Source organism: Oikopleura dioica, chromosome PAR (assembly GCF_907165135.1).
Source record: "Oikopleura dioica chromosome PAR, OKI2018_I68_1.0, whole genome shotgun sequence".
NCBI classification, from domain to species: Eukaryota; Metazoa; Chordata; class Appendicularia; order Copelata; family Oikopleuridae; genus Oikopleura; species Oikopleura dioica.
Genome location: NC_137293.1, coordinates 64,937 through 92,500, shown reverse-complemented (window position 1 = coordinate 92,500; position 27,564 = coordinate 64,937). Strand labels below are relative to the sequence as shown.

Sequence of the window (27,564 nt, the reverse complement as noted above, 5' to 3'; positions counted from 1 at the left end):
TTGACGATCGATTTGCACGTCAGAATCGCTACAGCCCTCCACCAGGGTTTCCCCTAGCTTCAACTTATTCAAGCATAGTTCACCATCTTTCGGGTCCCAACACGCACGCTCTTCCGCGACACAGAACTTAAAAGCTCTCGCATCGGGCGGTTATGCGCAGCGCGTGCGAACACACACTGATCTAACCTACATTCACCTTCACTCTGCCTTCTAGGTTTCGTAAACCCAATGACTCGCGCGAGTGTTAGACTCCTTGGTCCGTGTTTCAAGACGGGTCACAAGAGTGATTCACAGTGAAGATCACTTTGGCATAGATCTCCGCATGCACCCTTTCGCCGCACGCAAGTCGCCAGACACTCAGCAGAGTCTCCAGCAGTTAAACGCACGACGTGAGCACACCGAGTCGCACCGAAGCGCAGCCAAGCCCTCCTGAGTCGTCGATGCGGCCATCACTCGACTGAACTATAACACTCTCCGAAGAGAGCTACCTTTTCAATCGGCTTATCACGCACCAACAACCCATCTCACCGTTGCACGACGAAAAGTACACTGACCCATTGCTGCGCCAGCTGAATCTCGTCGCGCTTTCAGAAACTCTTGCGTTTGCACCTCAACGGTTTCACGTACTTATTCACTCTCTCTTCAAAGTTCTTTTCAACTTTCCCTCACGGTACTTGTTTGCTATCGGTCTCATATCAGTATTTAGCTTTAGATGGGGTTTACCACCCACTTAGGGCTGCATTCCCAAACAACCCGACTCTAAGCTCTCGCTTTAGCTTGCCGCGCTCGTCAGATGGGACTCACACCTGCTATGGTAGAGACACATTCAAATGTACTTAAACTCGCACGACTCACCCATTGCTCGAGCTATATGCCACATAGCGCCCTGCTCCAAAAACAAAGCGATTCGGCTTTGAGCTTTTCCCTGTTCATTCGCCATTACTGGGGAATACTTGTTAGTTTCTTTTCCTTCGCTTAATAATATGCTTAAATTCAGCGAGTGCTCTCGACTAATCTGAGGTCAAAAAGTTGATCGCTACGATTGCACTGTATAAACGCGTGTACAATTGGTGACACTCATTCTGAAAGAAAATTGGTCAACCCATGCACACGCTAGCGCGCCGAGCTGTAAACTTCAATTCAATCTAAGGCGAGCGTCGCAATTGCTCGCAACGCACACCCGTATATTCACAATGCATTCACACTGTGGTAGATGTAATAGTGACCCTCAGATAGACGTTGGCCCAAGTCAGACTTGGACCTGCAATTTGCGTTCAGAGTTTCGATGTTCTAAGTGTCCTGCAATTCACACTAATTCTCGCATTTAGCTGCGTCCTTCATCGACATATGAGCCGAGTGATCCACCGCTAAGACTTTTTCATTAAAAATTTTTCAATTAAAAGTCTCAAGCACTTGAAGCTCTACAAATAGTGCTATCCATAGCTGCACACAATGTATATCACTAGTAAAATGAAAAGCGCACCGGCGACAGATACACGCGCTCACTCACACAAAGGCAAGCGAACGCACTGTCTCCGGTGGAAATTTTGGCAAAGGGAAGTACCTCGAAATGAATCTCAGTGACAACCCTCGCTAGGCAAAGTTTGAGTTTCAAATCAGAGCACACGAAGCGCAATGATCGAAGACCAGTAATGATCCTTCCGCAGGTTCACCTACGGAAACCTTGTTACGACTTTTACTTCCTCTAAATGACTGAGTTTGATCGTCTTCTATGTATGCTTGGTAAACATTGCTGCTCACCGAGTTACCTATCCGATTATCTCACTGAACCATTCAATCGGTAGTAGCGACGGGCGGTGTGTACAAAGGGCAGGGACGTAATCAACGCAAGCTGATGACTTGCGCTTACTGGGAATTCCTCGTTCAAGGGAAACAATTACAAGTCCCTATCCCTAGCACGAGTCGGGTTCAACGGATTACCTCGACCTTTCGGCCTTGGAAATATACGCACGTTGATCGACTCATTGTAGCGCGCGTGCGGCCCCGAACATCTAAGGGCATCACAGACCTGTTATTGCTCAATCTCGTGTGAATTAAAATCACTAGTCCCTCTAAGAAGTCAATTCGGCAAGTGCATACGCACTTCCGCGACTATTTAACATGCCAGAGTCTCGTTCGTTATCGGAATTAACCAGACAAATCGCTCCACCAACTAAGAACGGCCATGCACCACCACCCACAGAATCAAGAAAGAACTCTCAATCTGTCAATCCTCACTGTGTCCGGGCCGGGTGAGTTTCCCCGTGTTGAGTCAAATTAAGCCGCAGGCTCCACTCCTGGTGGTGCCCTTCCGTCAATTCCTTTAAGTTTCAGCTTTGCAACCATACTTCCCCCGGAACCCAAACGCTTTGGTTTCCCGGAAACTGCCAGACAAGTCGTAGAGAACTCTGTCTGATCGTTAGCTGGCATAGTTTACAGTCGAAACTAGGACGGTATCTGATCGTCTTCGAACCTCCGACTATCGTTCTTGATTAAAGAAAACATTCTTGGCAAATGCTTTCGCAGTTGCGCGTCTTCCGCCGATCCAAGAATTTCACCTCTAACGGCAGAGTACGAATGCCCCCGTCTGTCCCTCTTGATCATTAACTCGAGATCCGAAAACCAACAAAATAGAACCGAATTCATATTTCATTATTCCATGCACGAATATTCAGACTCAAACAGGTCTGCTTTGAACACTCTAATTTTTTTCAAGGTAAACGTTTCGGCCGGGAGCGACACGCAGTTAAGCGCACCGCACCAAAACCAAATAGAAGAACACGTCAAGCAGCGAACAGCCAGAAGCTGACCCGCTTGAACACATTCCAAGATCCAACTACGAGCTTTTTAACCGCAACAACTTTAGTATACGCTATCTTGCATGCATGTTTTTGGATGCATTATGTAAACAAACGATTTTTGCTAATTTTAAAGACGATTAAAGAATAGTTTCTGTATTCCAAATGAGGCCATTATTACAGGAATAATAGAACAACTCTTCTTCTTCCCCGCTGCGCGCTCAGATTTTGCACTGATTAATCCTTTTATCCCCCTTTCCGGCGCCAAAGTGCAGGTGTTTGCAACTTTTGGCGCGCAGTTCGATCTTGAAAAAAGTACCTTATCTTATCGATTTAGGTATTAGTAAATAGGGATTTTTCCAAGCTTTCAGAAAATATATTGTTTGATATATAAAAACGGAAATTAAAAAATGACCATTCTAATAGTGCATTTCTACTGAACGCTAGTGCATTAGCGCGCCTATAGAATGTTGCGTATCTCCTGACCCAGATGAGATATTTCAGATCTGAAAAAATATTTAGAATCCTCAAAGGCTGAATAAAAAGATATTTATTGGTCGAATCATAAGACAGACCCTTATTCGATCGTTATTGACACCCTTAAGAGTTGAAAAGTGCTCACCTAAAATTTTTTCATTAAAATTTCTTCTAAGTGTTGTGGATATGCATTTGCTGCGATGCGAAAAGATTGACTCTAGTTTTGCGAATTTTAAAGATTAAATATTAGCGGCATTTTTGTAGCAAGCGGTCTGGCAGAGTGTACAAAAAAGTGGCCGAGGCCAAGCGAAAGTTATTTTGAACAGGTGCGGCGAATCTCCTTTCCTTATTTGGAGATGAGCAAAGCGAATCCACAACATCCCCCCAGATTCGGGTGCAGCATGTGATGAGTAGAATTTTCGCGCGAAGTATGCAGATTTGATAAAGTCCACCAATGTTCAAATATTCTTTTCTGATCGCAGATTTATTTCATAAAGCTAATTTTTATTTGCGCGATTTGATCTTCTATGCGGGCACGGTAGTTTGCGGCGTACCAGAAGAAATAGCTGTTAATGCAGTGGGAATGAAACCCAATCGGTTGTGCTTTGCTGTAGCTGTGTTGTGGGAATGATACCCAATTAATTTTAGCAGATTTAAGACCAGGAATGATACCCAGTTTTCCATGCGGGATCCAGTCTGTATCATTTATGCGATAGTTTGAGCAGAATTGAAGTCTGATTTTCAATGCACTGACGGCGGTTAACTTATTTTTTTTTTTGGCGAGAAGAGATAAATTTTATATAATTTTGCGATACTCCCTTCCCCCCAGTTAATCGTCGGGTAATCGGTTTTTTTGTGGGCGGCTTGTAGCAATTAAAAATTTGTAGCGATTTTATTGGAAATTCGTTCAGCTGAAATTCGTCCAAATGCTAACTTGGAATTTCGTTCGGCTGAATATTCGTCCAAAGACAAAATTTATTGGAATTCGTCTAGCAAGAATTCGTCCAAAAGCTTTATTGGAAATTCGTCTCGCTAGAAATTCGTCCAAAGGCGTGCGATCCACAACGGTAAAATAAATATAGGAAATCCCCCAGTGAGTTAGTCCACCAGCGAATAAATCCGAAAAAAGTTCCCAAAATAATGACGACAGTGCAGATTTATCTATGGCCATTGCGGGGAATTACTTACAGGAGGTATTTTTCTTTTTATCTGGAATCAATTTCTTGTTTGACCTAAAGATAGCATCCTGAAACCAATTTCGTTGTTTGGTGCCAGTTTTTCTCTTTTCCTTAAGCGTTTTTTAAACGTTTTACCGGTACACCGGGCTCAGTTTTAATCCTTCGTTTTCTCGGTCCATTATTTTTACGAACATATTTTCGTTTCGGTTTTGTAACTGGCGTCTCGGATATTTTAACCGGTTCTTGGACACCTTTTGGTTGCGTTCTTTGCACTTTTGACTGCATCAGATTAAAAGATGGCTTTGAAACATTTGGACGAATAGAATCTTATTTTCAAGCTGAATATTTTATCGAATGATTTTATGGGTTTATGCTTATCATTCATGGAAATTTCTAAAGAAACGTTCATGAGTGACTTTTGTGGAAACTATAAGCTTGATTCTTGCCAGTTGATGGGCGATGCTCCACATTTGCTAGCGATTCATGCCTTGGAGCATGTGTAGACATTTCCTTTTGAAGAGTTTTGACATCAGCAAATGAAGATGCTGAATAAACAGTTGACATACTTTCTGAATCATTTTCTGAGCGTGCTTGAGTAAAATCGAATGGATTCTCTTGCGAGAAAGCTGTTGAGCATCGAAGGGGAATTTGAGAAGGGACCTCGCTAGTGAAAGTAAAGTTGAGGGAGGACTCGTCCTCGACACGCTCTGTTTTTGTCTTGGCGGCGGCTAAGAAACTAGATGGAAATTGAAATCTTTATTTTATGAAATTCGAAAAGCCGGCTCCTGCGAAAGAAGCTCACTCAGCGGCCGGTCGTCTTCATCATGTCTCGTCTCGGTGAATGAATCGCTCGAATGGAAAGTAGTCGGTTTTGTAGCGGAATTTGCCCACGGTGGTCGGAAAACTTTCTTAGATGGCACTTTGAACACTGGTTTGCGACATCCTGTAGATTCCGGCTCAGTTTTAATCATGGATGAAGTAGAAGTTGAAACTGACTGTCTAAAAACAGCGCTAGAGGCACTGAATGTTGGTCGAATTGGTACTGCAGTTTGAGGTCTTTGAACAGGCACATTTGGTTCTACAAATATTTCTCTTGTTGAAACGAGCATTTAGCCTACCTGTTTTTAGCTCAATCTTGACAATGGGCTCAGGAGTGTCGACTCTTTCGTTGAAAATGACATCGTATCCTCCGACGTTTATTTCCAGATCTTCCCTTGGAATAAGATCCTTTGGCGTGAAAAATGTGTAGATCTTTTTGCACTGAAGGGTGTACAATGCTGCTCGATTTCCTTTTGCAGGGACTGAAGAAAACATTTATCTGGATGTCTCAGACGAGTTATTTTACAGTTAACATATCCATCTGACCAGCGCTTCACTTGAATTTTTTGAGTTTGGTGAGTGTAGACGACTTCCCACGTACTCATCGTTGATTGCTTTTTAAAAACCACAAGTTGAAAAAATACATACAGGCAAAATCTATTCTAGAACTCATCATCACCAACTCAAGCCGAAAACCATTAAAAGCGCTTCTTCGTAATAAATTTGAAGGGTCTCACAACCGAAATTTTGCAATGAATCTGTACTTGTCAAAGACACTTTTAGCTTGCAATGTTCACACGAAACATGTTCCGGTTCTTATTTATTTACTGTCAAGGATACATCTTTGATACAATCTTATGAAACAAACGTTGAGGGCAAACGCCCAAGTGTAAAACGCCGTTATAAAATTGATACTGAGCATCCATCATATCAAGACACTTCTCAATATTCATTTGTAAAAATCCAAAATCATCATAGTTGTCAACCAAATCCAGTTTTCGTGTGTATAAAACCCATATTTAGAACTGAAAACGCTGTCTCGTCGCTAAATAGTGGCGAGAATCTAACTTCTTGCTTTATCATTCATCTCGTATTAATACTATTTTTGCTCAGGAAAATTAGCGAATGTTGTAAATATAGTTAATGAAAGTGAAAGTTTATACAAAAAACTTGCCAGGGAGCCACAAAGATAATTGGGCTGTTCCAGTGCTTTTTCAAGTTTCAAAGAATTACTGTATCTCTGATTGAAATTGTAACGATCAAAATAAGTGACTCGGATGGTAAGTTGTATTGATCCTCTTTATTGGTGAAGTACAGCTTAAAAACCCATAACTCATATTTCTCTAATACTGTTTTATCCCGCCTTCAAACCCTCGTTTATATACGCTAAGGTTGGGAACTTGGAGACGTTCATTGTGCGTCAGCTGGCCCCTTTTCCCACTAGTCTAACGGCCAGACTGAACCCTTGGAAAATCCCCACAGAAACAAATCAATAAATTATTGATAATTTTACTTCATCGAAACATGTTTTATTGATGAATTTATGCAGAAAGAAATAGAGAAATTGGTCGGTATTGAACACCTTCAGTTGAAAAAAGTATAGTCGAGTTTCGTGTCAGTCCGTTGCGAGAGAGCCGTTATTTATTAATTATTGATTGCATTTGGCGGTTTCCGTTGCAGCAATCAACAGAATGGGTGAAATCACATGGAAGTTTGTCGGTATCCCATAAGTTAAGAATAACATTATAATTTCTTTGTTGACACCCTTAACAAAAAAAAATTTGTAGGCCGCCATTAGCGTCGGACATAAAGTTCCCAAAGAGAGATTCTTGACTCATCAAGAGGTATGACTCATTTTTCGTAATTTCTTCAAAAAAAAACAACATTTTTGGTCGTAAATCACGTGATTCTTGACAAATCTCGACCAAACTTCGGGAATCAAGTATTTAGGTCCTAAGTGACCCTACAGTAATATACAAGCCTATTTTCCTCGAAAGAGGGAACTTATGTCCGACGCTAGCCGCCATCTTTCGATTTTTGAGGGATCCCCTTCCGATTTGAAATATTTTTCCTTTAAAAAATATGTCCTCACTTAACGGACAAAACGGACTTAAAGGGACATGTCCGAGACTCGACCGGAAAAAAATCCGTTTTTTCGATAAGGACACGGACAGATTAGACTTTTAGATTTCGCCTAAAATATATAACCCTGATCGAGAGCATTTGTGTAATATATTTTTGAAATTTCGGTGGTCTGACAATCATTTTGATAAACAATGTATCACATTGAATGTGAAAGGAAGTAAGTTAAGTGGTTAGTCGTGACATAGCTTTGAAAAAAGTATATCTAAATGAAAAATTTTACAAAGAAAAATTTCGCAATTTTTTTGACTTTTGAAAGTCGTTAATATCAGACTAATGCAGGCTCTTCAGATAGCTTGGAAGAAATTATGCAAAAAATTTGATATGCGATATTTTTGATGTACATCTTTTTGGTTATATCATATAACTTATATGGGCCCGGGCTTCCTTCTGTCTAGTCAGATACCCTTGAATTAAAAGCCTTAATTATTACTCTTACGAGCTTAAATATCAAGATTATTTGCTCAAAAAAAATTTTTAGGAGCAACCTCGAAAAAAAAATGTCCAGAAAATGGTTGTCAAGAGAATGTCATTTATTACCTCAGAAATGTTTTTGTAACAATCGTTACCCGGTGTTCAATGTCCAAAGATGTACGATGATTCAGAACAGGAATTTTCATGCGCTCGATTGTTACTGGAAAAGAGATCTGAAATTCCAATTCGGGTCCGTCAACTTTCAGGTTAACGATTTCTTCCAGTTTTCTAGCGTCGTATGTGTTTGGAATGTACTTGAATTTGGCGTTGTTGAAAGAATAAACTGTCATTTCCTTGGTTTGAAATTGAATTGGAGCCGAGTCAGAGCCATAAAGAACGATATCGCCATAACGGGTTGAAAAGATACAAAATATATTGAGATGATCATCCGCGTCGATTCGCATTTTAAGCGTTACTGATTCCTCTGGTTCCACTTTGTATCCACTGCTGACAAATTCAATGGGCAGAAATGACTTTGTCAGTATTGCTTCCGGCTTGACAATATCGTAAAAATTATTTCGCTTCCAATTCTCAAAGTCTTTAAGATGCTCCTCCTTGTTCCTAATAGTTTGAAGATAATTGTATCTTCCACAAATACAGGTTTCATCTTTGAAGATTTTTTGCGGAGGAGTCAATAGAGATGGGAGCTTTCTCGACCAAGGACGTAAATTGCTTATTCCGTGTGGTTGATAGTCTTAATTTTTTTATTTTAATTTTCAACATAAGTCTCTTTTACTATTACAAAATTCATCTATTCGGAATAGACTATTCCAAAAGAAAAGAAGCTACCCCTTTTTATTTCTTCTTTTTATAAAAGGCACATCAATAATCTGACATCTTAGTTTTGTAAGTAAAGGGACAAGAAACAGCCTTCTCGATTTCGGACTGTAGGTACATAACAGAAAACATCGGATTTATTTATGTTTACAGAATTTCCTCGTTAATATTCCAAAAAAGGGGTTCAGCTTCACAAGAATGTGAATGAAATTTGTTTCTCTCTGACGTGACTCGAGTTATTCGAAGTTGAAAATGTGCGATAATCGTGAATTTCGGAGAGATGAGTTGTTTCTGAGCCCCATAACTCAAGAATTTGATGACTCGAACAAATTTTAAGCGAGATGATCATTGGTATAATGTCTCTATCTAAATACAGTTGGTATCCATCTTAAGAGGCCTTTTGAGATGACAAGGGCTAAGAGAAAGTCCTCTTAAGTTGGAACATTTCGAGTCAATTTAGGAATACATATTTTAAAAGTCTTTTCTCACTAATGTCGAAGCTAAGCAGCATTACTGAAGTCAAAATTTGGACATTTGATTGAAAAATTGATCATGATTATTGTTTCCAGAACAAGGCGCGCGCTTATGTTTTTAACTTTAACTTGTTCATTCCTCGAAAAATATTTTGCTGGAAACATGTCCGAAAAGAGAATTTACATGACGATGGCCGAGAAAAAAAAGTATGCAGAGATTTTGGTGAAGGGTGCAAACAAAAGAAATGCCAAAAAGGCTGTAAATGAGCTCTATCGAAAAGAGCATGGACAAGATATTCCAAAATGTACATTTACAAACCTTTATAACAAAAGGTTTACGATCCTGTCATCGAAAACGAAGCACAAATACCAACTCACGCAGAAAAAATCTGCTTCAATGCAAAAGCTCGAAGAAAAAATCAAGCAACTATACCCGAAACGCCAATATAAAATGAGACTTCGTGGAGTCGCGAGATGGTTACGAAAAATGATCGATGAAAACTTCCCCGATGACAAAGAGATACAGGATCTATGTATTTCCAAACGCTTTGTCACAAGAATAATACGTGACTATGGAAGAAAAACCTCCAAGAAAACTGATGTTATATTTCTCAGTGAAGAAGAGAAAAATTTCGAAATTCAGCGTTTACGATCCTGTCGTTCGAATTATCCATTGAGGTGAGGATTTAATATTTTTGAAATCATTAAATTATAGTGCTATTCTGAACTGTGACGAGACAGGCGTCAGCCGAGAGATTGACACGCGTAATCGTATCCTGCTTGGATCAGATGATCAACTCTCGAAAATTGCTCATCAAAAAGAGCGGTTTACATATATCCCGACAATCTCTGCGTTTGGGCCGCTAAAAGATTACCGCCCCGCAATCATAACAAGAAATCAAGGAAGTAAATGGAAAGGCGCACCAAGAAAGCAGATAGAACGAGTGGCCAACCCAAACTTTGACAACTCCAAGCCCTCCTCCTCTAAAGATCTCAAATTTCATGAAATAGAATTTCGAAGCTTATTAATTTTAAGATTTTCGACTATACTGGAATTCCTCCGCCTGGTGTACAAGAGCGATATTTATTCTGGAGCTGACTCGTCTTTCGGCCTTTTTGAAAGAAAAAAATCCATCGCAGCGTTATTTGATGTATATCGATAACTGTCCGGCTCACAAGCTTCTTCCAAAATTTAAAAATCTGGACTTGTGTTTCTTTCGACCATGGACCACAGGAAAAGTTTGACCAGTATTATTTGAGTCTTTGCTCAGAAAAAAATTCTTAAAATCTGTTTTCAAACTTTAGAAGGCGTTTACCAGCCTTGTGACAATCTTGTTTTCTGTAATTTTAAGAAGAAGATCCGCTACTACCTCGATGATTTTATCGTCGATCACGATCATCTTAATATCACAGAGGAAGAGCTCGTGAGAAAAGCCAACGAAATCTTCACTAACATGAATCCAGCAATCTTCAAGCGAAGTTGGATCAATACTGGACTGATTAAAGAAAAAGAATACGAGGAGAATGTTGAAGACGTCGAGGGCTTGGACGTTTTCGAAAGTATCTTGGAGAAAGAAGACGAAGAAGAATTGATCGAGCATTTCCTGGCGCTTCAGATCGATGATACACAAGCTGCGACCCCGATGGATATTGAGGAAGAACCTCAAATTCCAGGTTCAGATGAAGCCGACATTGCAAAGCCATCGTCTTCAAAATGGCCAGAAAAGCAGTCAAAGATTTCGAGTTTCTTTACTGTAAAAAAAAAAATGCTTAATGACTCACTGTTTGCCAAGATATTTTCCGAAATTTAATAAAAATCATCAAGAAAGTCCTCTTAAGTTGGAACTTTTTAGGATGACAAAATTAGCCAAATTGACGCAAAAGTCCTCTTAAGTTAGGGCCTCTTAAGATGGGTAACCACTGTATGAAGAGAAAAATTGAAAATCTAAGAATTTTTTTGTAAGTAGCGCCAGTAAAAAAGGGGTGGCGTCTGGAATCGACAAAAAAATTCTGACAAAAATTTTCAAAAAAAAGACACTTCAGAAAAAATACTCTTAAAATTTTTTGAGAAGATTTTAATTAATTAATTGTAATGGTATACATCGGCGCGGCGCTGCTGTCTCGATCCGCGCTCCGCCAGAACCTATTTCTCACGGAGCCGTAAAATCTGAACGGATAAAGATTTTTTCAAAATTCAAAAAGATTCTGAATAACCAAAGTCACATCTATAAACACAGCAAAAATCGTAATGATTGTCAAAGAGGAACTATCTGAAAATTGCCAGTTTCCTTCAAATGACATTTTCTTCGACATTTCTCATCCAAAATTTTTGAAAATTAGACTGTCTTGTAGAGAATCGTCAGTTCTACAAATCCTGTTTTTCAGATTTTTGTTTTAAGATCTTCGGATTTTAATATGCGACCTTGAAGTAAGCGATGTGAGGTCGTGGCGTGAGAAATAGAGAGCGGAGAGGCGCGAGAAAAAGTAGCGCTCTTTACAAATTGCGATGTAAAATTAATGAAAGCCTCAAACAAAAATCTGAAAAACAGGATTTGTAGAACTGACGATTCTCTACAAGACAGTGTAATTTTCAAAAATTTTGCATGAGAAATGTTGAAGAAAATGTCATTTGAAGGAAACTGGCAATTTTCAGATAGTTCCTCTTTGACAATCATTACCAATTTTGCTGTGTTAGTAGAAAAGACTTTAATTATTCAGAATCTTTTTGAATTTTGAAAAAATCTTTATCCGTTCAGATTTTACGGCCTCGTGAGAAATAGGTTCTGGCGGAGCGCGGATCGAGAGAGCAGCGCCGCGCCGATGTATACCATTACCCTTAAAACTATGCAGAAATGGCCTTCTTAGGCCACAATGGACATTTCTAGGCAGTTTTGAGAAATGCTCGTTAGCGCAGCAGGTAATGGTGTGCGATTGAAATGTACATGAAAAAATTTAAAATTTTTGTCGGGATTTTTTTGTCGGTTCCAGACACCTCCCCGAAAAAATTGCCTATTTTCGAAAAAGGCTGTTTCTACCAGAGTTGTAAATTTGACAAAATTTTATCATAGCGGAGAAAGCGGAGCTTACCTTGAAATTAAGCGGAGCGGACCAAAAAATTTTTCCCCGTACCGTAGCGGAGCTGACCAATTTTTTGAATCTCCGTAGCGGAGCGTAGCGGAGCTGACCAAAAATTTTTCCCGTAGCAGAGCGGAGCGGAGCTGGGTAGAATTTTAGCTAAGATAGCTAAGCTAAGCTGAAGTAGCTGAGAAAGGCTAGGAACGAATTTATACTGACTGAGGACTAATTTTACACAAAAAACGGCTTTATTTTACACAAAAATGATCAGAAGCTTGGTAAGCTAAGCGTAGCGGAGCTGACGAAATTCTTTTTCCCCGTAGCTGAGCGTAGCGGAGCTGACCAAATCATGTTCCCCCGTAGCTAAGCGAAGCGGAGCGGAGCCGTCAGCTTTGAAGCGGCGGTGGGGATTTACGAATTATAAATTTACTATTTCGCCAAATTTATGCAAAATAAAAGGTTTAATCTTAAACTTGGCGAAAAATCAGATTTTATTTTTGAGCGGAAGGTACCTTTACTTTCGCAGAAAAAAATGCGAAAATCGATATTGACACCCTAAATTCTTACTGTTTCCCAATTTTGAAGAAATTTTAAGTTTTTTCGAAATAATTGTCAAAATTTAAAAGACGATTTTTCAAATATTTTTTAACAATCGAAAAGTTTTTGCTACTCAAGTTTCGTAACGTCATTTGAAAATCATCTTTACGATTTCAGAACCAAAATTCTAAATGTTTTCACCTAGCATTTTGTAGACGTTTTCTGCTCCGTACGACTCCTCTTTTGCATCAATAACTTCTTGATTTGAGTTGCCACTTTTTACTTTTGTTTCTTTGGGTTCATCTAAGTAATCTTCGACGCTTTCGACAATATCGTTCGAGCTGCATTGAAATTGAAAGAAGTCAGCGTAGTAGATAAATGCTTGATAACGTTCATTTTAGAGTTTGTTTAATTTTGTATGATCACTCATTTATGTTCTTCTGTTCATACTTAAAGTGAGACCGAAAAGAATTTTCTGCGGGCGGATTTTTTTCTTCAGAAGCGGCGCTAACTATATTTTTTTTGCCTAAATAAGAACCAAAAATTTATTTTAGATGAAATTAAAAAAACTTTTTGCAGCAAAAAATTCACCCATTCATTTTTTCGGCTCAAAAGAAAGCCCGGAAAATTCTGATACGATCTGTCAAAATTTGACCAAAAAATACCAGACGATGACGTCACTGGGGGCCTAAGAAGACCGCAAAATTGGCCATTTTGGGCAAACTTTGAGTCACTTTTTAGGTGCCTTTCAGTTGATTATTTTGGGCTTGAAATAGCTCAAATGAAAGCTTATCAAAAATTTAAGGTTCATTATTGATATTTTTTATTTTAGCAAAAAAAATTCTAGAGCCAATTTTTTTTTTAATTTTAAATAATTTTTCTTAAGAAAGAAATTAAATAAAAACGTCAAAATAAATATATGTCTTTTTAATAATAAGTAAAAATTTCATAAAAGCAAAATTTTGTCATCGAGTAGCTTTCTTTAGCTTAACAAAGATAAATAGATATTTTTTTTAAACAATCCTTAAAATTGTTTCTTTGAAATGCTCATCTTTTCTGTGGTGAAAAAAATTATTTGAATTTTAGCATAAGATTCTGAAGATAATTTGACAAAATAGTCGAAGACGTGATTTTTTTCATAGATCAAAAAATATAAACGATTCCTGTCAAGCTCGCACCAATTAAGATCACTGGAAAAAGAAATTTTGCAAGAGATATGATCTTGTTCCTACTAAAAATGACATTAAGTAGGGAGCTCCCTTTCGAGAAGAAAGAAGCAAGAGCAAAAGTTTTCTGGAAGTGGTAGGCTCCAATTTTGCTTCCAATCTTGCTTCGAATTTTTAGAATAAAAGAAAATGATTCTCGATAAATAATTATTGTTTTAATAAAGTCAGGAAATCATTAAATGCATTGGAAAAAGCAAGTTTTGGTCAAAATTGATTTGATTTATTCTAAAGATAATTTTCTCATTTCGATAATTTTAAACGTCACTTCTGTTTTTAAAGTTAACGATGCACAAGAAACATATTATTTTATTTGAATATTTATAAATTATAAATTATAATGCAATTTATCTCCACTAGCTGACACCAGCTACCAATAAGAGAGGAAGATGGCTACCGAAATTCCATTTTCTTCTTAATTATTTAACTTTAATTTCATTAAGGCATCTGAAGTTTATTAACCTTCGCCCGCCAAAAGTGGATTTTCTGGGGTACCCGCCAATGTTTGGTTTATCATGATTTTATTAGAAATCTTTGCTGGAAAATAATTTTTTTGTTCAATAATGGTGTTCCAATGATGATACCAAAGTTCATTCAATCGAAAATTCTCTCAGAGAAGCTCATATATTGAGGATCAAAGAAGCTGACCAGGGTAAACTTTCGGCAAAATCGCTGGGAAAAAGCTTGGGTACCCGCCAAAATTACCCTATATGGACCATATAATATGGTGCATCAACAATTGTAGCTCGACACCATATATGATGCATGGGCTTTTCGCAAAAATAAGGGTCTACCGACGCTAAGGTCTATCAGAAACAGGCCTTAAATCCCTAAAACGATAGATGATCGATCAAGCCTCCTCAGGGTATCCTTAGTTTTCAAAAAAAAAAATTCAACGTCCAGCGCAGTGAACAAATACTTGACCGATTCCCGAGTTGTGGTGTACCGTGGCGGGCTAAGGTTAAGAAAGAGATAAAACAGAAACAATTGACTTTTATTAAAAAAAGAAAAACGTCTCTTCTGAGAAGATTTCGCCGATAATAACAATATTATAGGAATTTAATTTCTTGAATGAGTTTTCGTAAACAGAAATCGAAATCTGGTAAAAAATCCGCTCCCGCTCCCTCCCTGCTCCCTTAAGCTTGAAAAAAAGGAGCTCCCTCGTTAAAAACCGTGCTCCTTCTCGCTTCTTGCTCCCGAAAAAGGGAGTTTCTTTCAGGAGGTCCCGATTTTGCTCCTTTTTTTCGGGTTGCGGGCGGCCAGGTTCTGCCAGAACCAGGTTCTGACTTGTAATAATCTTGAAGTTTCTTCAAGACAGTCGCGGAGCGCACAAAAACTGTGACTGCAGAACCAGGTTCTGCATTTACAGAATCAGGTTCTGCAATTTGCAGAACAAGGTTCTGCTGCAGAACCGAGCCGCCCTACAACCCTTTTTTCAAAGTTGAAAATTTTTCTAACTTTTTCATTTTATTCAGTTAACTTTCAGTGACAACATGCTTTAATTTAAAAAATCGTGATTCATCAACCTGAAAAAAGCTAAGGCTTAGATTTTCGAAAAATTTCTCTGTGAAATCGAAATTTAATATTTTGTACCTTTTTCTGGATTCTTTTTCATAGAGTTTTTCAAACTTCATCAAGGCAACAAATTCTATCTACTTGAAACTGAATAATCCTGAGTATATAACAAATAATCAACAGATTCTGTCGCTTTCTCTATCTGAAATTAATTATCAAATTTCTTAAAGAAGGCCGATTGTTTTCGACCCGAACAAACTCGCAAAGACGGAAAGATTTTCTAGCTGCCTCTTGATTAAGGATAAGTTTTGAATAATTAAACTCATATCCGCTCGGGCGATCCACAGGGACAAGGGGTCCGAATTTATTATTGAACAGATAGTTAAGTTCAGTTGCTTGTTTGATCAGTCTTGCAGAAACGAATGAATAAGAAGCAATTAGTTTAACAATGCAAAATACCAACCATCATCTTCGATTTTGTCTTTCATTTTTGTGATCGAGCTTTTCTATCGCTTTGAAATTCGATCAAATAGATGGCGCACCGCGGCTTTAGAAGAAGATGCCACTATTCGCAGTATTTCATATTAAAAAAAAGAGTCTGAACGGAAGGATCTGTCTGTCATTTTAAAATTTTCCACTAATTCTTGTTCTTTGAATAAATAAATCGATAATAAAAATAGAGCCTGCTTTATCGAAAAAGAATACCCGCTCCAAGGCTGTTAAAAATATTTCACATACTTCAGAAAAAGCTTCTTGAATTGATTGCTATTAATACTGCCCATTTTTCTTGACCAAGTCATTTTTTGTCTTAAGTTCTAATTTTAGCGCCTTCAGAGCGTTTCAAGGTCTTTTCAAGGTCTGCCCCAGTTTCAGCCGCTTCGCGATTCATTTCCTTATTCGTTTGGTTGATTTTCTCCAGCCTCTTTTTCAGCCGAATATTCGTTCATTTTCACCGTCACTTCGTCGAGTTTTTCTCCTGGTTCGGTGAATCGATGGTCCAGACTGGCGTTTTCTTTCTTTTGACGAATTTTTGACGAAGTTAAAGGATCAGACTGGCTCAGTTGGCGGCTCCGTTGGTGGCTCAGTTGGCGGCTCAGTTGGTGGCTCAGTTGGTGGTTCAGTTGGCGGATTGAGCAATCGCGCGCTCAGCAGTGCTTACATAAAATGACTTCGATCATTACAGATTTGCTGATAATTTAATCAGATGACCAAAAAGACCTTTTTGATTAATTTTATTTTTCATTGTGCAAGACAGCTTGAGCATGATTAGTGTTCTCCGGCTCAGCCTTACTCAAACTGTTTGCAAAAATGGTTATCGCGAGCGAGTGAGCGAGCGCTCATGCTCACCCACTCACATTGATTTCGAGAACCTCTGCGCTCACTCACTCACCATAAATTTCAAGGTCCCTGCTTGTTCTCACTCGCGCTTGCTCACAGTAATTTTTTGTGAGCTCAGCCTCAATATAGAGTCATTTAGTAATTATGAAATTGATCTGGATATAATCTTTTAATCACGTTAAAGTGCTCATAATCAACTTATAACTGTTAAAAGTCCTTCAGATTTGAAAGTACTGGAATATTTTAAAAAGGAACTTAATCAAAACGTTGTTAAAGGGGGAGGTGGTCGGAAAATTTTTTTTCGACTTTTTAAAATTTTGATACTATTTGTAGATTCCTTGATGAAAAAGGGTCATTTTTGCTCCCTAGTTTTTTTGAATGGAAAAATTTTTTTTAGTCATGAAATCGTGATTTTTCGGAATTCTGGAACTCGTTTTTGCACAAAAGCGGACAAAAATAGATTTTTATTGCGAATATATGTAAATTTTTACAAATCTTTATAACATAAATTAAAAATAATACGACTATTGATATTTTTTCGAAAAAAATATTGAAAAACGAGTGAAAAACGACAATTTTAAGCACAAAAAGACTCTGAAAATCGATTGTTTTAACCTAAATCGACATAACAACCTTATTTTCTTATAACATTAGCCTCTTCATATTTGTTTAAACAGTGTTTGCACCCTGTTAGATTTTCAAAATTTTGGAGGGTCTGGCCGGAATCTTTGTTTTGAATACGGTCCATTTTGACCAAACTTTTCTTCAACTTCGAAAATTTTTTTTCAAAATTTTCTCCACGTTGGCCTTTTAATTCAACCCTTATCTACCCCAAGAACCTAAAAAAAAAGAAATTATAAAAAATATCTTGAGATAAGTTTGTTAAAAGAACTTAAGAAACCGACAACCTCCCCCTTTAAAGCTCTGCAGGGAGCTCAAAAGCATTAGCGCGCGGTAAAATCTCCGTGGGTGCTTACTGTAACCCAGTTCTCGGAATCAGATGGAAATAACATGGGGTGATAAGCACAAAAAAGTTCCCGAAAGTCCCAAGTTTCATGTTTGCAAAGTTTTTTTCGAAAGAAAATAAGCTAGTGACCTGGTAAACTCAGGTGAAAAATTGCCCAAATTTAAAAGTTTTCTTAAGAGGCGTGTCGTTAATATTGCAACTTCTTTTGTCCAAAAAAGCGAGAAAACCTGATTTGAATCAAACAGAACCTTGGATTGTGAAGAAAATGGTTATAAGTTTCGATCGGCGACAAGAAGAAAAAATATTTTTTGAAAAATTAGGGTTGAAGTGAGGCCGTCTCTTGACCAAAAAATCTAGGAACCTTTAATTTTTTTCGACAATCAGATTTTTTTTACTAATAGATTGGACCCTTCAGAATCGACCGACGATCAAAAAATTCAGTGTCACTCCCTTTTAATAGTTTATGTTATTGATGCAATACTACAGAAAAAACCGAGAAAAAAAATCTTCTGATAACTTTCACGGTGAAATTGAACTCAAACAAAGCTTCAAAATACTCCACAAATTCACACTTAAACTTTGAAAAGATGACGTCGAAAAGACACGCCCAAAAAAGTCTCTTTGCGGTTCAATAAGAGTCTCTTCTCTGTTCAAAAATGTTTTTCACGGTCCGAAAATCTCATCTCACCAATGGTAAAAGGTCTTCTCGCGGCTTTATGTATGCATCGGAGTTAGAACCTCGGTAGACCTCTAAAGCCAGCGAGCGGCCGAGCTCTTCAATTCTTTCTGGTTAGGGTTAAAGTCTCGGCTTAACAGTACGCGCGTGCATATATCAATACTGTACAATTATCATTTAAAACTCACTTGAAGCAATTATCAAAATTACCGCTTGATTCCCGAATTTATTAAAACAGAAATTCTCCAAATTCGCATGTTACAAATAAGCATGATTGATCATTAATGCTTCAAAATGAAAGACCGATTTGCATGGAAACCCTAGTGTTCGAGGTTTAAATTTATGTAAAACTCTGATTTTAATTAAGCCCGAGTGCTCGAGGGTTTATTTTAATTAAATAGTTGAATTCTTGTTAAAAATTGTCTGTTTATCGTCTCTTTCTAAGCTCTTATCGTCTCTTTTGTTCTACAATTTCTAGTTTTGAAACTATTTTGTCCGTTTATTTGGAAAGACATCGACTGCTGCTCTCGGCGTGGACGCGAGTTCTACCACCTTGCCAACTTTTCAATTCTACTTCAAATGGCAACCATGGGCGAGCCGGATGGCAAGCTACAAGCTGCAGCTACTTGGCATCTTGCGGTTCCCTGTCAACCATAGGGCTTGACGCAAAGTAGCGGGAAAGCAAACCGCGTCAATAAGCACTGCAAGGTAAGCCGAAGTAGTTTTGACTTTAAACTTTTCTGTAATAATTATTTAAACTCTTGGGTTGACGAGAGTTCAATTACATTTCATTTATTAAGCATAAGCTTTTCGCCAATTACGGCTTCTTCAGTGCTACAGAGAAATAGTTGGAAAATCAGAAACATAAAAAAAGCTGTTACCTTTTGTAATGCAAAGACAGAACTGATTTGAAAATTGAAAACAACTACCACAATCACTGGTGTTCTAGAGATTTTTTTCAAAGAAAACAACAATAAGCGCCGAAACGTTGACAATGAGACAGGGGCAACCAATTTTCGCGCGTAAATGAACACATCTAAGAAACACGATTATTTCCAAGCTTTATAGTGAGAAAGACCCTCTTTCGGCAGTTAAGGGTGTCCCCAACGATTTTTTTTAAACGGGCCATAGTTTGAGCTAATATTTATAGCACTTCCTGAAGAATTTTTGATCAAAAGAATTATACCTATTATTATTCAGACCCTTCATTCTGCATCAAATTTGGCAGAATTTCAAAAATGTAATTTTTTAATCCCTTACCGCTTCTTCAAAGAAGTCTGATTTTTCTATTCTGACCAATCTTTGAGATCGTTTTTCTTGAGTTCTACAAATTCAATTTTCAAATTTCGGGCAGATCCTGATTCCTTGAACACTCCTCTCTGCATTAAATTTGGCGGATTTTGAAAATTTAACTGCATGCATCTGATACGATGCATTATCTACAGCAACGATTTTGCTTAAGTTTGTGCTCGATTCTAGCGTAGTTTCTGAAATTGAATTTTCCAAATCTTTACAGGGATAATAGTTCGATCTATTGACAATGTCCCGGTACGCTCAGATCGCGCGCTGATAAGTCCCTTAATACCCTTTTCCGGCGCCAAAGTGCACGTGTTTGCGACTTATGGCGCACTGTTCGAAAGTGAAAAATTGGTGTTATCGTGTCGATATGGGCATCATTGAATAGAGAATTTTTCAAGCTTTCAGAAAATACCCAGGTTGATATATAAAATCGAAAGTTTGAAAATGACACATTTTACAGTGCATTTCTATCGAGCCGTAATGCATTAGCGCTGTCATAGAAACAGTCATATCTCGAGAACCAGATGAGATGTTTCAGATCTGAAAGAAGCTTTAGAATCAGCTTCCCATAATTAACTGTAAAAAGTTTGTTCACCCGACTAAGAAAACTCGGACTCGATCGTTGGGGACACCCTCAATGCAATATATAAATTTAGTTGTTGTTGTCCTTCCAGTTATATCGGAGAGACGATTAATGTCCGAGCTAGAATCAATCAACATTTCACCTTGTCTCACAGGGAAAAACCGTACTTGCATATAACCGAATGCGAAATGTACCAGAAGGAATTGAGTGAATCTGGACTTGACCCAAAAAGTTTTTTTCAATCCAGATTTAAAATTCTCGAGAAAAACTTAGATCTCAGAGAAAGGAAGAAATTAGAGGCAGTCCATATTGTTCTCGATAGGCCTGATCTCAACATTCAAGTCCATCATGAGAGTATAAGTTTTGTTTGAAGATTTTTTATCGAGACAGGGGCGTTTACGCGCGAAAATTTGTTGCCCCTGTCTCATTGTCAACATTTCGGCGCTTATTGTTGTTTTCTTTGAAAAAATCTCTAGAACACCAGTGATTGTGGTAGTTGTTTTCAATTTTCAAATCAGTTCTGTCTTTGCATTACAAAAGGTAACAGCTTTTTTATGTTTCTGATTTTCCAACTATTTCTCTGTAGCACTGAAGAAGCCGTAATTGGCGAAAAGCTTATGCTAAATAAATGAAATGTAATTATTTAAACGTTTAAAATTTTTAATAACTGTAATTGATGCTTTACATATTTTTCACCAAAAAATTCAAAAAAAAATTAAAAGATGTGTAAGGTCTTGCAAATCCTGCGGCTTGCTAGAAAGTTCCCCACTTTGCGTGTTCTTAAGTGCGGTGAATAAAAGACAAGAACTCGGAAAAGGTGTTGCTCGAGTTTTATTTACAAAACGACTGAGATGCACGCGTAGCGCGCAGTAAGATGTTGCCTCAGATAAAATCTCCGGCCTCAGGGTTCGTAAAACATCACATTCCCCCTAGAGTTTCGTATGAGGGTACAGTAAGACAAGAATTACATCGCAAGTCGGCTTCGGAGAAGTTGTTGGTGGACAGGCGAGATCTTTTCGAAATTGCTCTAGTATTTCTGAGTACTCACTGAAGAGCGGCAATTTCTCTTTGGAGTAGATGGCGGCGATGATGTACGAGCAACGACACACTTGAGCGGCGTATCCAAGATTTCCGTTGGGATCGTGGGAAAGTTAACCGGGGTCGTCGACATCGACGGACGCTGATTGGCTGGTCGGTCGAAATTTCCGGCCAATCTGCTCAGATCGGACTTTTGAAGGGCAGAACTTTCTGCTCGTTTCTGGAAAGGCACTGTCGAGAGAAACGTTGCATTCTGTCCAAGGAAGACTTGAGGTTGATCTGTAGCGGGGTCCGAAGGATTCTGCGACGAAGTATTTTTCGCGACGGTTGAAATTGGAGATTCGACGATTGTAGTTTGATGTTCTGTGCTGAGAGAACTATCTATCTTCGTTTTACCAGAGACATTCCCCCTAGACGAAGAAGGCATCGAATCAGCTTTGACACTAGCAGCTTGGATCTGACCAGTATCAAATGTAGGGGCATCGGGAGCACTTTTTCGGTAGCCTCGACTACCAGTGAAGATTGGGCCTGCGGAATCGAGTTCTGCTTACGGTTTCGTACCTCGCCAGGCATGAAGTGCAACTCTGCGTCTTCCAGAAAATCGCCAGGTGACTGCGGAGAAGTTGCAGGTGCGGCCTTGAGCTTTTTTAGATCAGCTGTGATCGTACTTCGGTGCTCCAAAGGCGCGAATGTAGGCATATCGTGGTCAAAACTTTGCTTCACCGACAAAGTCAGGCTTCAATCGGGTACCCGATGAACCTCGTTTCCACCGTCAGGTTTGGCGATCCCAACCCGCGAATTTCGCTTGATTTGGACCTTTTGCGGCGAAAATGACTTGTACCTGCCATCGAAGTTCAGGCGAAGGTAGGTTTTCTCGAATTCGACTGATCGAATTTCCGGAGATTGGAAGATGTCGCGCCCTAGCAGGCTTGGGCAATCCTCCAGCACGTAAACTTTTGCTTCTAGTTCTGTGCCCGCGTCGAAGATCATTTTCATCTCCAGATAGCCAAGTGGGCTTTTGGCAGCACCATACAGTCCGGAAATCGTCAGTGGAGCTGGTTTCAGCTGCAACAGTAACTTTTCAGGGACTACCTTCTTTGGCAGCATTGTGGCGCAGGAGCCGGAGTCGATCTCTACGTCGGTGACGAACGAGCAGTTGTCACGTGTGAATTTGATGCTAGCGGTGTAGGGGTCTGGCACTAGCTTTGGCAAAGATTGGTACACTGGAGCAGCTCGCCAGCACGCAAGGGTAATGGCCGATTCATCCTCGTGTGCATTGTCGGTGGTTGGTTGAGCTGTTGTTTGATTGACTTGCTGGTCATTATTACCGGTCTCAGAATCTTTGCTAATTTGACCACCATTTTTGGTACGGTTAGCTCCTCATTTACCGTTTTTAGTTTTGTTGTCGGGCTTCGACTTGTTATCGCGGCGTTTTCCAAAGTAGTAGCAGTTGGCGTCGGTCGGAGTCATATTTCGGCGTAGTGTCTCAGCAACAGCAGCTAAATCATCTGGTCTGAAACTGTCGGACATTTTGTCGATCAACTTGTTGTAAAGATCTGGCATTTGGAGACGGAGCTTTTCTGACAGGAGATGCGTACCGAAGAGATAGAAGCAGTCTTGGGCGGTCATCTCTTTATCAGGATTTACGCGTTTGAATTCGCGTAGACAAGCTTCATACGCCTGGTTTAGCTTTTGTTGGACCTTTCCGGCATAGTCATGGAGCGGCAAATCACCATCGCAGTTGGTAGTAGCAGCTTAAACGATGATCAAAAGGTGGTTGAGCTTCCCGCCAAACTGTCTGTTGATGAGTTTACGGGCGGCTTCGTAGTCTGATGGCGCGAGGCGGGGCAACATCCAGATGGGCGCGCAAACAGCTGAGAAAGAACTGCTGTTTGTCCATGGCGGGCTTGCCGGTGGCGCGGTCGATGATGTAACTCTTTTGGAAGGAGTCGGCGAGACCGAGGAAGCGATCAGTTTCTTGTGGGCTGGTACCTTGGAACTTTGAAGTGCCGAAGTGGCGGGTGAATGCCGTGTTGATGACAGAAGCGGAGATGACAGAGCTGCCAGCGGTGGACTGAGCAGCAGGAGCGCCAAGAGGTAAGTTTCCAGACATGACGAGAGAAGTGCACCTATCGATGATCGCTTGGTACTTTCCGATCTGGTTTTTGACCTCGTCGTTTTCTCGTAAAGTAGCTTGGAGCTTTTCTAGGGCTTCTTTCTGCGCTCAAGTTGTGCTGGCGAACTCCAGGGCTTCTTTTACAGTTTTGATGTTCTCCTGGTTGAATGACATTTTCAGGGTTTACGACGCAGATATGCTGGCGAGACGGGGCGAGAGGACTGAGCCGACTGAATTCTATTTGCAGAAAAAATGTCTGAGAGACGATTGAAAAAGTAAGAGAAACTCGCGCGGCGCGCTCTCGACGCCATTTTTCTTATTTTTCGCTCGGTGCGAGCCATTTTTCCTCCTCGCGCGCCCGAATTCACGATCCTTGAGTGAAATTTTTGCATTGTTGACTTCACCTAATCGAAAAAAGCTGGGGACCAAAATTTTTTGTTTTCGATCGAGGAACTCAAAAATGTTATCAGAATTTTGAAAAGTCGAAAATTTTTTTCTCGTCGACCCCCTCCTTAAGGGTACCTAGGTCGAGTTTTGGTACCCCTTAAAACCATTTTCTGACCATAGAATCGGATTCTTCAGATTCTGAGGAACAAAAAACTCTATAATGACCCTATAGCTATCTAAACGTTTTCACCGTCAAGAACCACTTTAAAGTTAAAAATCTACAGGAAATGCTAACAGCTCTAATTTGGGTGAGAAATTTATTATCTCCAATTTTGCTGATAAAGGGCTTGAATGAAAGCTTATGGCCTGGTTAACATCGTGGTGAAGCTTAAAATCGCCCGAGAAAATAAAATTCATTTCAAAATCGAGGTAAATGGACGCTTACCGAGCAAAAATGCGAGATTCGCGAAGAAGAGTCCATACTTTTTAAAATTTTGATAAAAACATCTTCGAAATCGAAAATTCTGCTCTGTCACGATTGCAGAGGAGGCTTTAAACTTTATAATTTCAAAAAGAAAAAAATAGTTCGAATGAAAATTTTCGCCTGAATTTTGCGTTGAAATTTGCAATTTTAGGCCGAGACGCCAACTTTGACGACATTTTTTCTGAAAAATCTTTTTGAAATTGAAAAAAGTGCTCTGTCACGATCCGAGATCTAGGATAGATCTATCAAATGAGCTATTTTAAAGCTTCTTTTGTTAGGAATAAAGGTTAGTAATTTACCCTCAAAGACGGCCAACTCGACCCAGGTAGCCTTAAGTTGATTCAAAAAATAAATTCTTCTTTCATTTTTCCTTTCCACTTAATCAAAATTTTCGTTGAATTTCGTGAAGTACCGTAAGTTTCACCTAGAAATTTTTACAAAAATATTCAACGAAAAAAAAACCTGATAGGATAATAAACTTCCTGTATCTGCGCTCGCGCTCGCTCGCTCACGAAAAAATCAAAAGGGTCTGCTCGGGCTCGCTCATTCAAAATAAAATTCTGCGGGATTTTGCTCGTGCTTCCTCGCTCACGAGAGTTTTGACCATTATTTCAAACACTGCTCACTAAAGCTCATTCGTGGTCCTGCCTAGCTAAAATTTTCGAGTTATCTTACCGTCCGATGAAATTGTGCGATCAGCGTCATTTTGGAAGATTAACGGATAAAATATGAACTTATGATGTTTAAATGATTGGTATAGTTCAATATTCAAGGAATTTAGAAAAAAAATTGTCAGAAAATTTTACTGAGAGGGGGTCGAGAAGGACCCCGAAAGAAATGTCGTATCAAGCTTTGTTAACTACTCTTTGAAAAACAGGGCTACATTTTATCCTTTGATTCAATTTATCCTAGTACTTCATTTTGTACAATGCGTCATTTCATCCTTAGACTTCATCTAATCCATTTTTTCCTTGGAAAAAATAGTGCCTTCATTTCATCCATTGATTTCATTTGATCCAAAACTTCATCTTATCCAATAACTTCATTTTATAAAAGTGCTTCATTTCATCCAAGTTCTGAGTTTTTTGAAATATCTGCTTCATTTTATCCAAATGCATCATTTCATCCAAATGCTTCATCTTATCCAAAAAAAATTTGGATGAAATGAAGTATTTGGATAAAAAGAAGCTTTGGATAAAATGAAGCTTTTGGATAAAATGAAGCGAAATCATAAACAGTATTATGCTGCTACATATTACATGATCATCCCCCTTGAAAATTAAGGGTGCTTCATGCTACCGATATCAATTTGTCTGACCAAGAGTTTAAGTCGACAATGACAATTTGTCATAACATTGTCGTACAAAGATATAAGGACTCAAACTGTTTTGAATTTATTCGCGACAGAGAGAATTTTCCCGGAAAAAGCAAATTTGTCACGTTTTTTAACTCCCTCTTTCTTTTTATTCAGAAGCTATTGGCAGGATAATAAATACTGAATTTGATCGCGCTTAATAAATATAATCAGTAAATTCAAAACTTGAGCGTTTATTTTTTCTGGTCGGTTCTTTGAGATGGACGGTCGCTTTGCACTTCATATGATTTCTGTAGAACCAGAAGGTGTTCATCTGCTTATTGAAGGCTTAAGACGAAAGGGTTGACGGAAGATTGTTTGTCGTATAATAAGACTCTTTTCTTACCTCCTTTGTCTTCCTCAGCAACATTACGCCTGTCATTGTAAAGCTTGAGTTGCTCTTCAGAGTGCTCATCTTTTGGACAGTATCGGACATGCTGAAATGTTAAATGAAAAAAGCGGTGAAAAATAACTCACGTGGATTGAAGCTTTTCCGCACCAAGCGACCCTCAATCTTCCCAAACTGTCGACAAAATATTGCATATGCGCTGTTCGATTGAAATTTGGATCTAAAATTCTATTAATCGATAAATCTTTTGACATTTCGGACCCATCCTAACAGTGCCCGCTGTATTTGTTCTAGCCATGAAGAAGTTCAAAACGATATCGACAACATAACAGTTCTCAAAACCAGGAAGCTTCATCAGCGTCGCAAATGGTTTTCGAATGTAGCAAAACCCCTCCGGACTCGTTTTGATTTCGATAAAATCCGAGCTCTGCCAAGCGTTGCGCTCGTGCGTGTCCACTCCTCCGCCGACAATGTCGAAGCCTGATTTGTCGAGAACGTCGACCATGTATTCCATGTCGCTTTCTTCGTAAAAGATGAAGTCGTCATCGCACCAGACGAAGTAGTCAGTTCGCACTTGGGAAATGGCCATTGCTCGGCCGGCGAACCAGCCTTCTTCCGCGGGCATTTTGAATTGTTTCACGCTTTTCGGGGGTTCACGTTGTTATTGGGATAAAAAACCTGTGTGAAAAACTGAGTCAGGGCTCCGAAAGAGCTTCAATACTACTTTTAGGGCTCTGACTCAGATTTTTACTCAGGGTTGAACTCAGGTTTTTACTCAGGTTTTAAATCAGGATTTAATTCAAGTTTAACTCTGGTTTCTACTGAGGATTTGACTCAGGAAAATGGATCCGTTCCTTGGATATTTTTCTCTAGAAATGACTTCAAAAGTATCATCCGGGTTGTCATCAGCAACGATGATCGTGATTCCGGGATACTTTTCAAAAACAGAATCGAGAAAGCGATACAAACAGGAATATCGAAAGAGTGTCTTTGTCAGGATCGTTACTCGGTCATTTATGCTGTCGCCAGTTCGGTAAGTTAGCAGCGGCAGGGCGAGGCGTTTGATTGTCACGGGGAAGGAGATTTTGTAGCTTATTTCTGAGGTGATTTTATTTTTCGTTGAGGATCATGTTGGCTATGTAACATAGCCTATGTTAATGCCAGGAAATCTATCAAAATATAATTCTTCGTCAACAAGTGCCTTCAACAACGGAAAATTTGACAATGTCTTTAATCATTCTCGCATCATAGAACTTAGATTTATACATGATCTTTTCCAAAAGCTGATTTGCTTTTTCCACCGTCATTGATTCAGAATTTTCTACATTGACAATTTCGCCGTCGATCAAAAATTCACCAACAGTGCTTTCGAATTTTATACTGACGAAAGAGTCCAAAGGGAGCTTGATGATGATGTGAGGAGAGAACAACTCGTCTGGAGCGATTTCGTAGCCAGCTGAGACGAATTCGATCGGTCTGAACTTA

The 27,564-nt window shown here is 39.1% G+C and overlaps 1 protein-coding gene, 2 non-coding genes and 1 pseudogene across 3 annotated transcripts in view; all 4 read right to left on the bottom strand.

Annotated features, from left to right (window-relative positions):
* LOC145706249 (large subunit ribosomal RNA) overlaps nt 1-1,024 on the bottom strand; it is a 3,617-nt gene extending 2,593 nt beyond the window's left edge. Inside the window, exon 1 of the ribosomal RNA XR_014134682.1 lies at nt 1-1,024. This exon is cut by the window's left edge and continues 2,593 nt beyond it. This is a non-coding gene — a ribosomal RNA (large subunit ribosomal RNA).
* Nucleotides 1,025-1,222: 198 nt separating this feature from the next.
* LOC145706223 (5.8S ribosomal RNA) lies at nt 1,223-1,376 on the bottom strand. The gene has a single exon (XR_014134661.1). It is a non-coding gene; the product is annotated as a 5.8S ribosomal RNA (ribosomal RNA).
* A 274-nt stretch (nt 1,377-1,650) lies between these two features.
* LOC145706243 (small subunit ribosomal RNA) lies at nt 1,651-2,929 on the bottom strand (annotated as a pseudogene).
* A 22,958-nt stretch (nt 2,930-25,887) lies between these two features.
* LOC145705544 (beta-1,4 N-acetylgalactosaminyltransferase 1-like) lies at nt 25,888-26,704 on the bottom strand. The gene is made up of 4 exons (XM_081783024.1): nt 26,341-26,704; nt 26,208-26,299; nt 26,077-26,167; nt 25,888-26,018 (listed from the first exon to the last, which is right to left on the bottom strand). Exons 1-4 carry the CDS (start codon nt 26,702-26,704, stop codon nt 25,888-25,890), a joined length of 678 nt encoding a protein of 225 aa, XP_081639150.1.
* Nucleotides 26,705-27,564: the final 860 nt, after the last annotated feature.

What these genes read in the sequence shown, in the direction of transcription:
- LOC145705544 (XM_081783024.1), bottom strand. Translation starts at nt 26,704, where the DNA reads ATGCCCGCGGAAGAAGGCTGGTTCGCCGGCCGAGCAATGGCCATTTCC. An exon ending in GCGGAAAAGCTTCAATCCAC is followed by an intron (nt 26,168 to 26,207) that starts GTGAGTTATTTT and finishes TTAACATTTCAG; the next exon opens with CATGTCCGATACTGTCCAAA. An exon ending in TGCTGAGGAAGACAAAGGAG is followed by an intron (nt 26,019 to 26,076) that starts GTAAGAAAAGAG and finishes TTTCGTCTTAAG; the next exon opens with CCTTCAATAAGCAGATGAAC.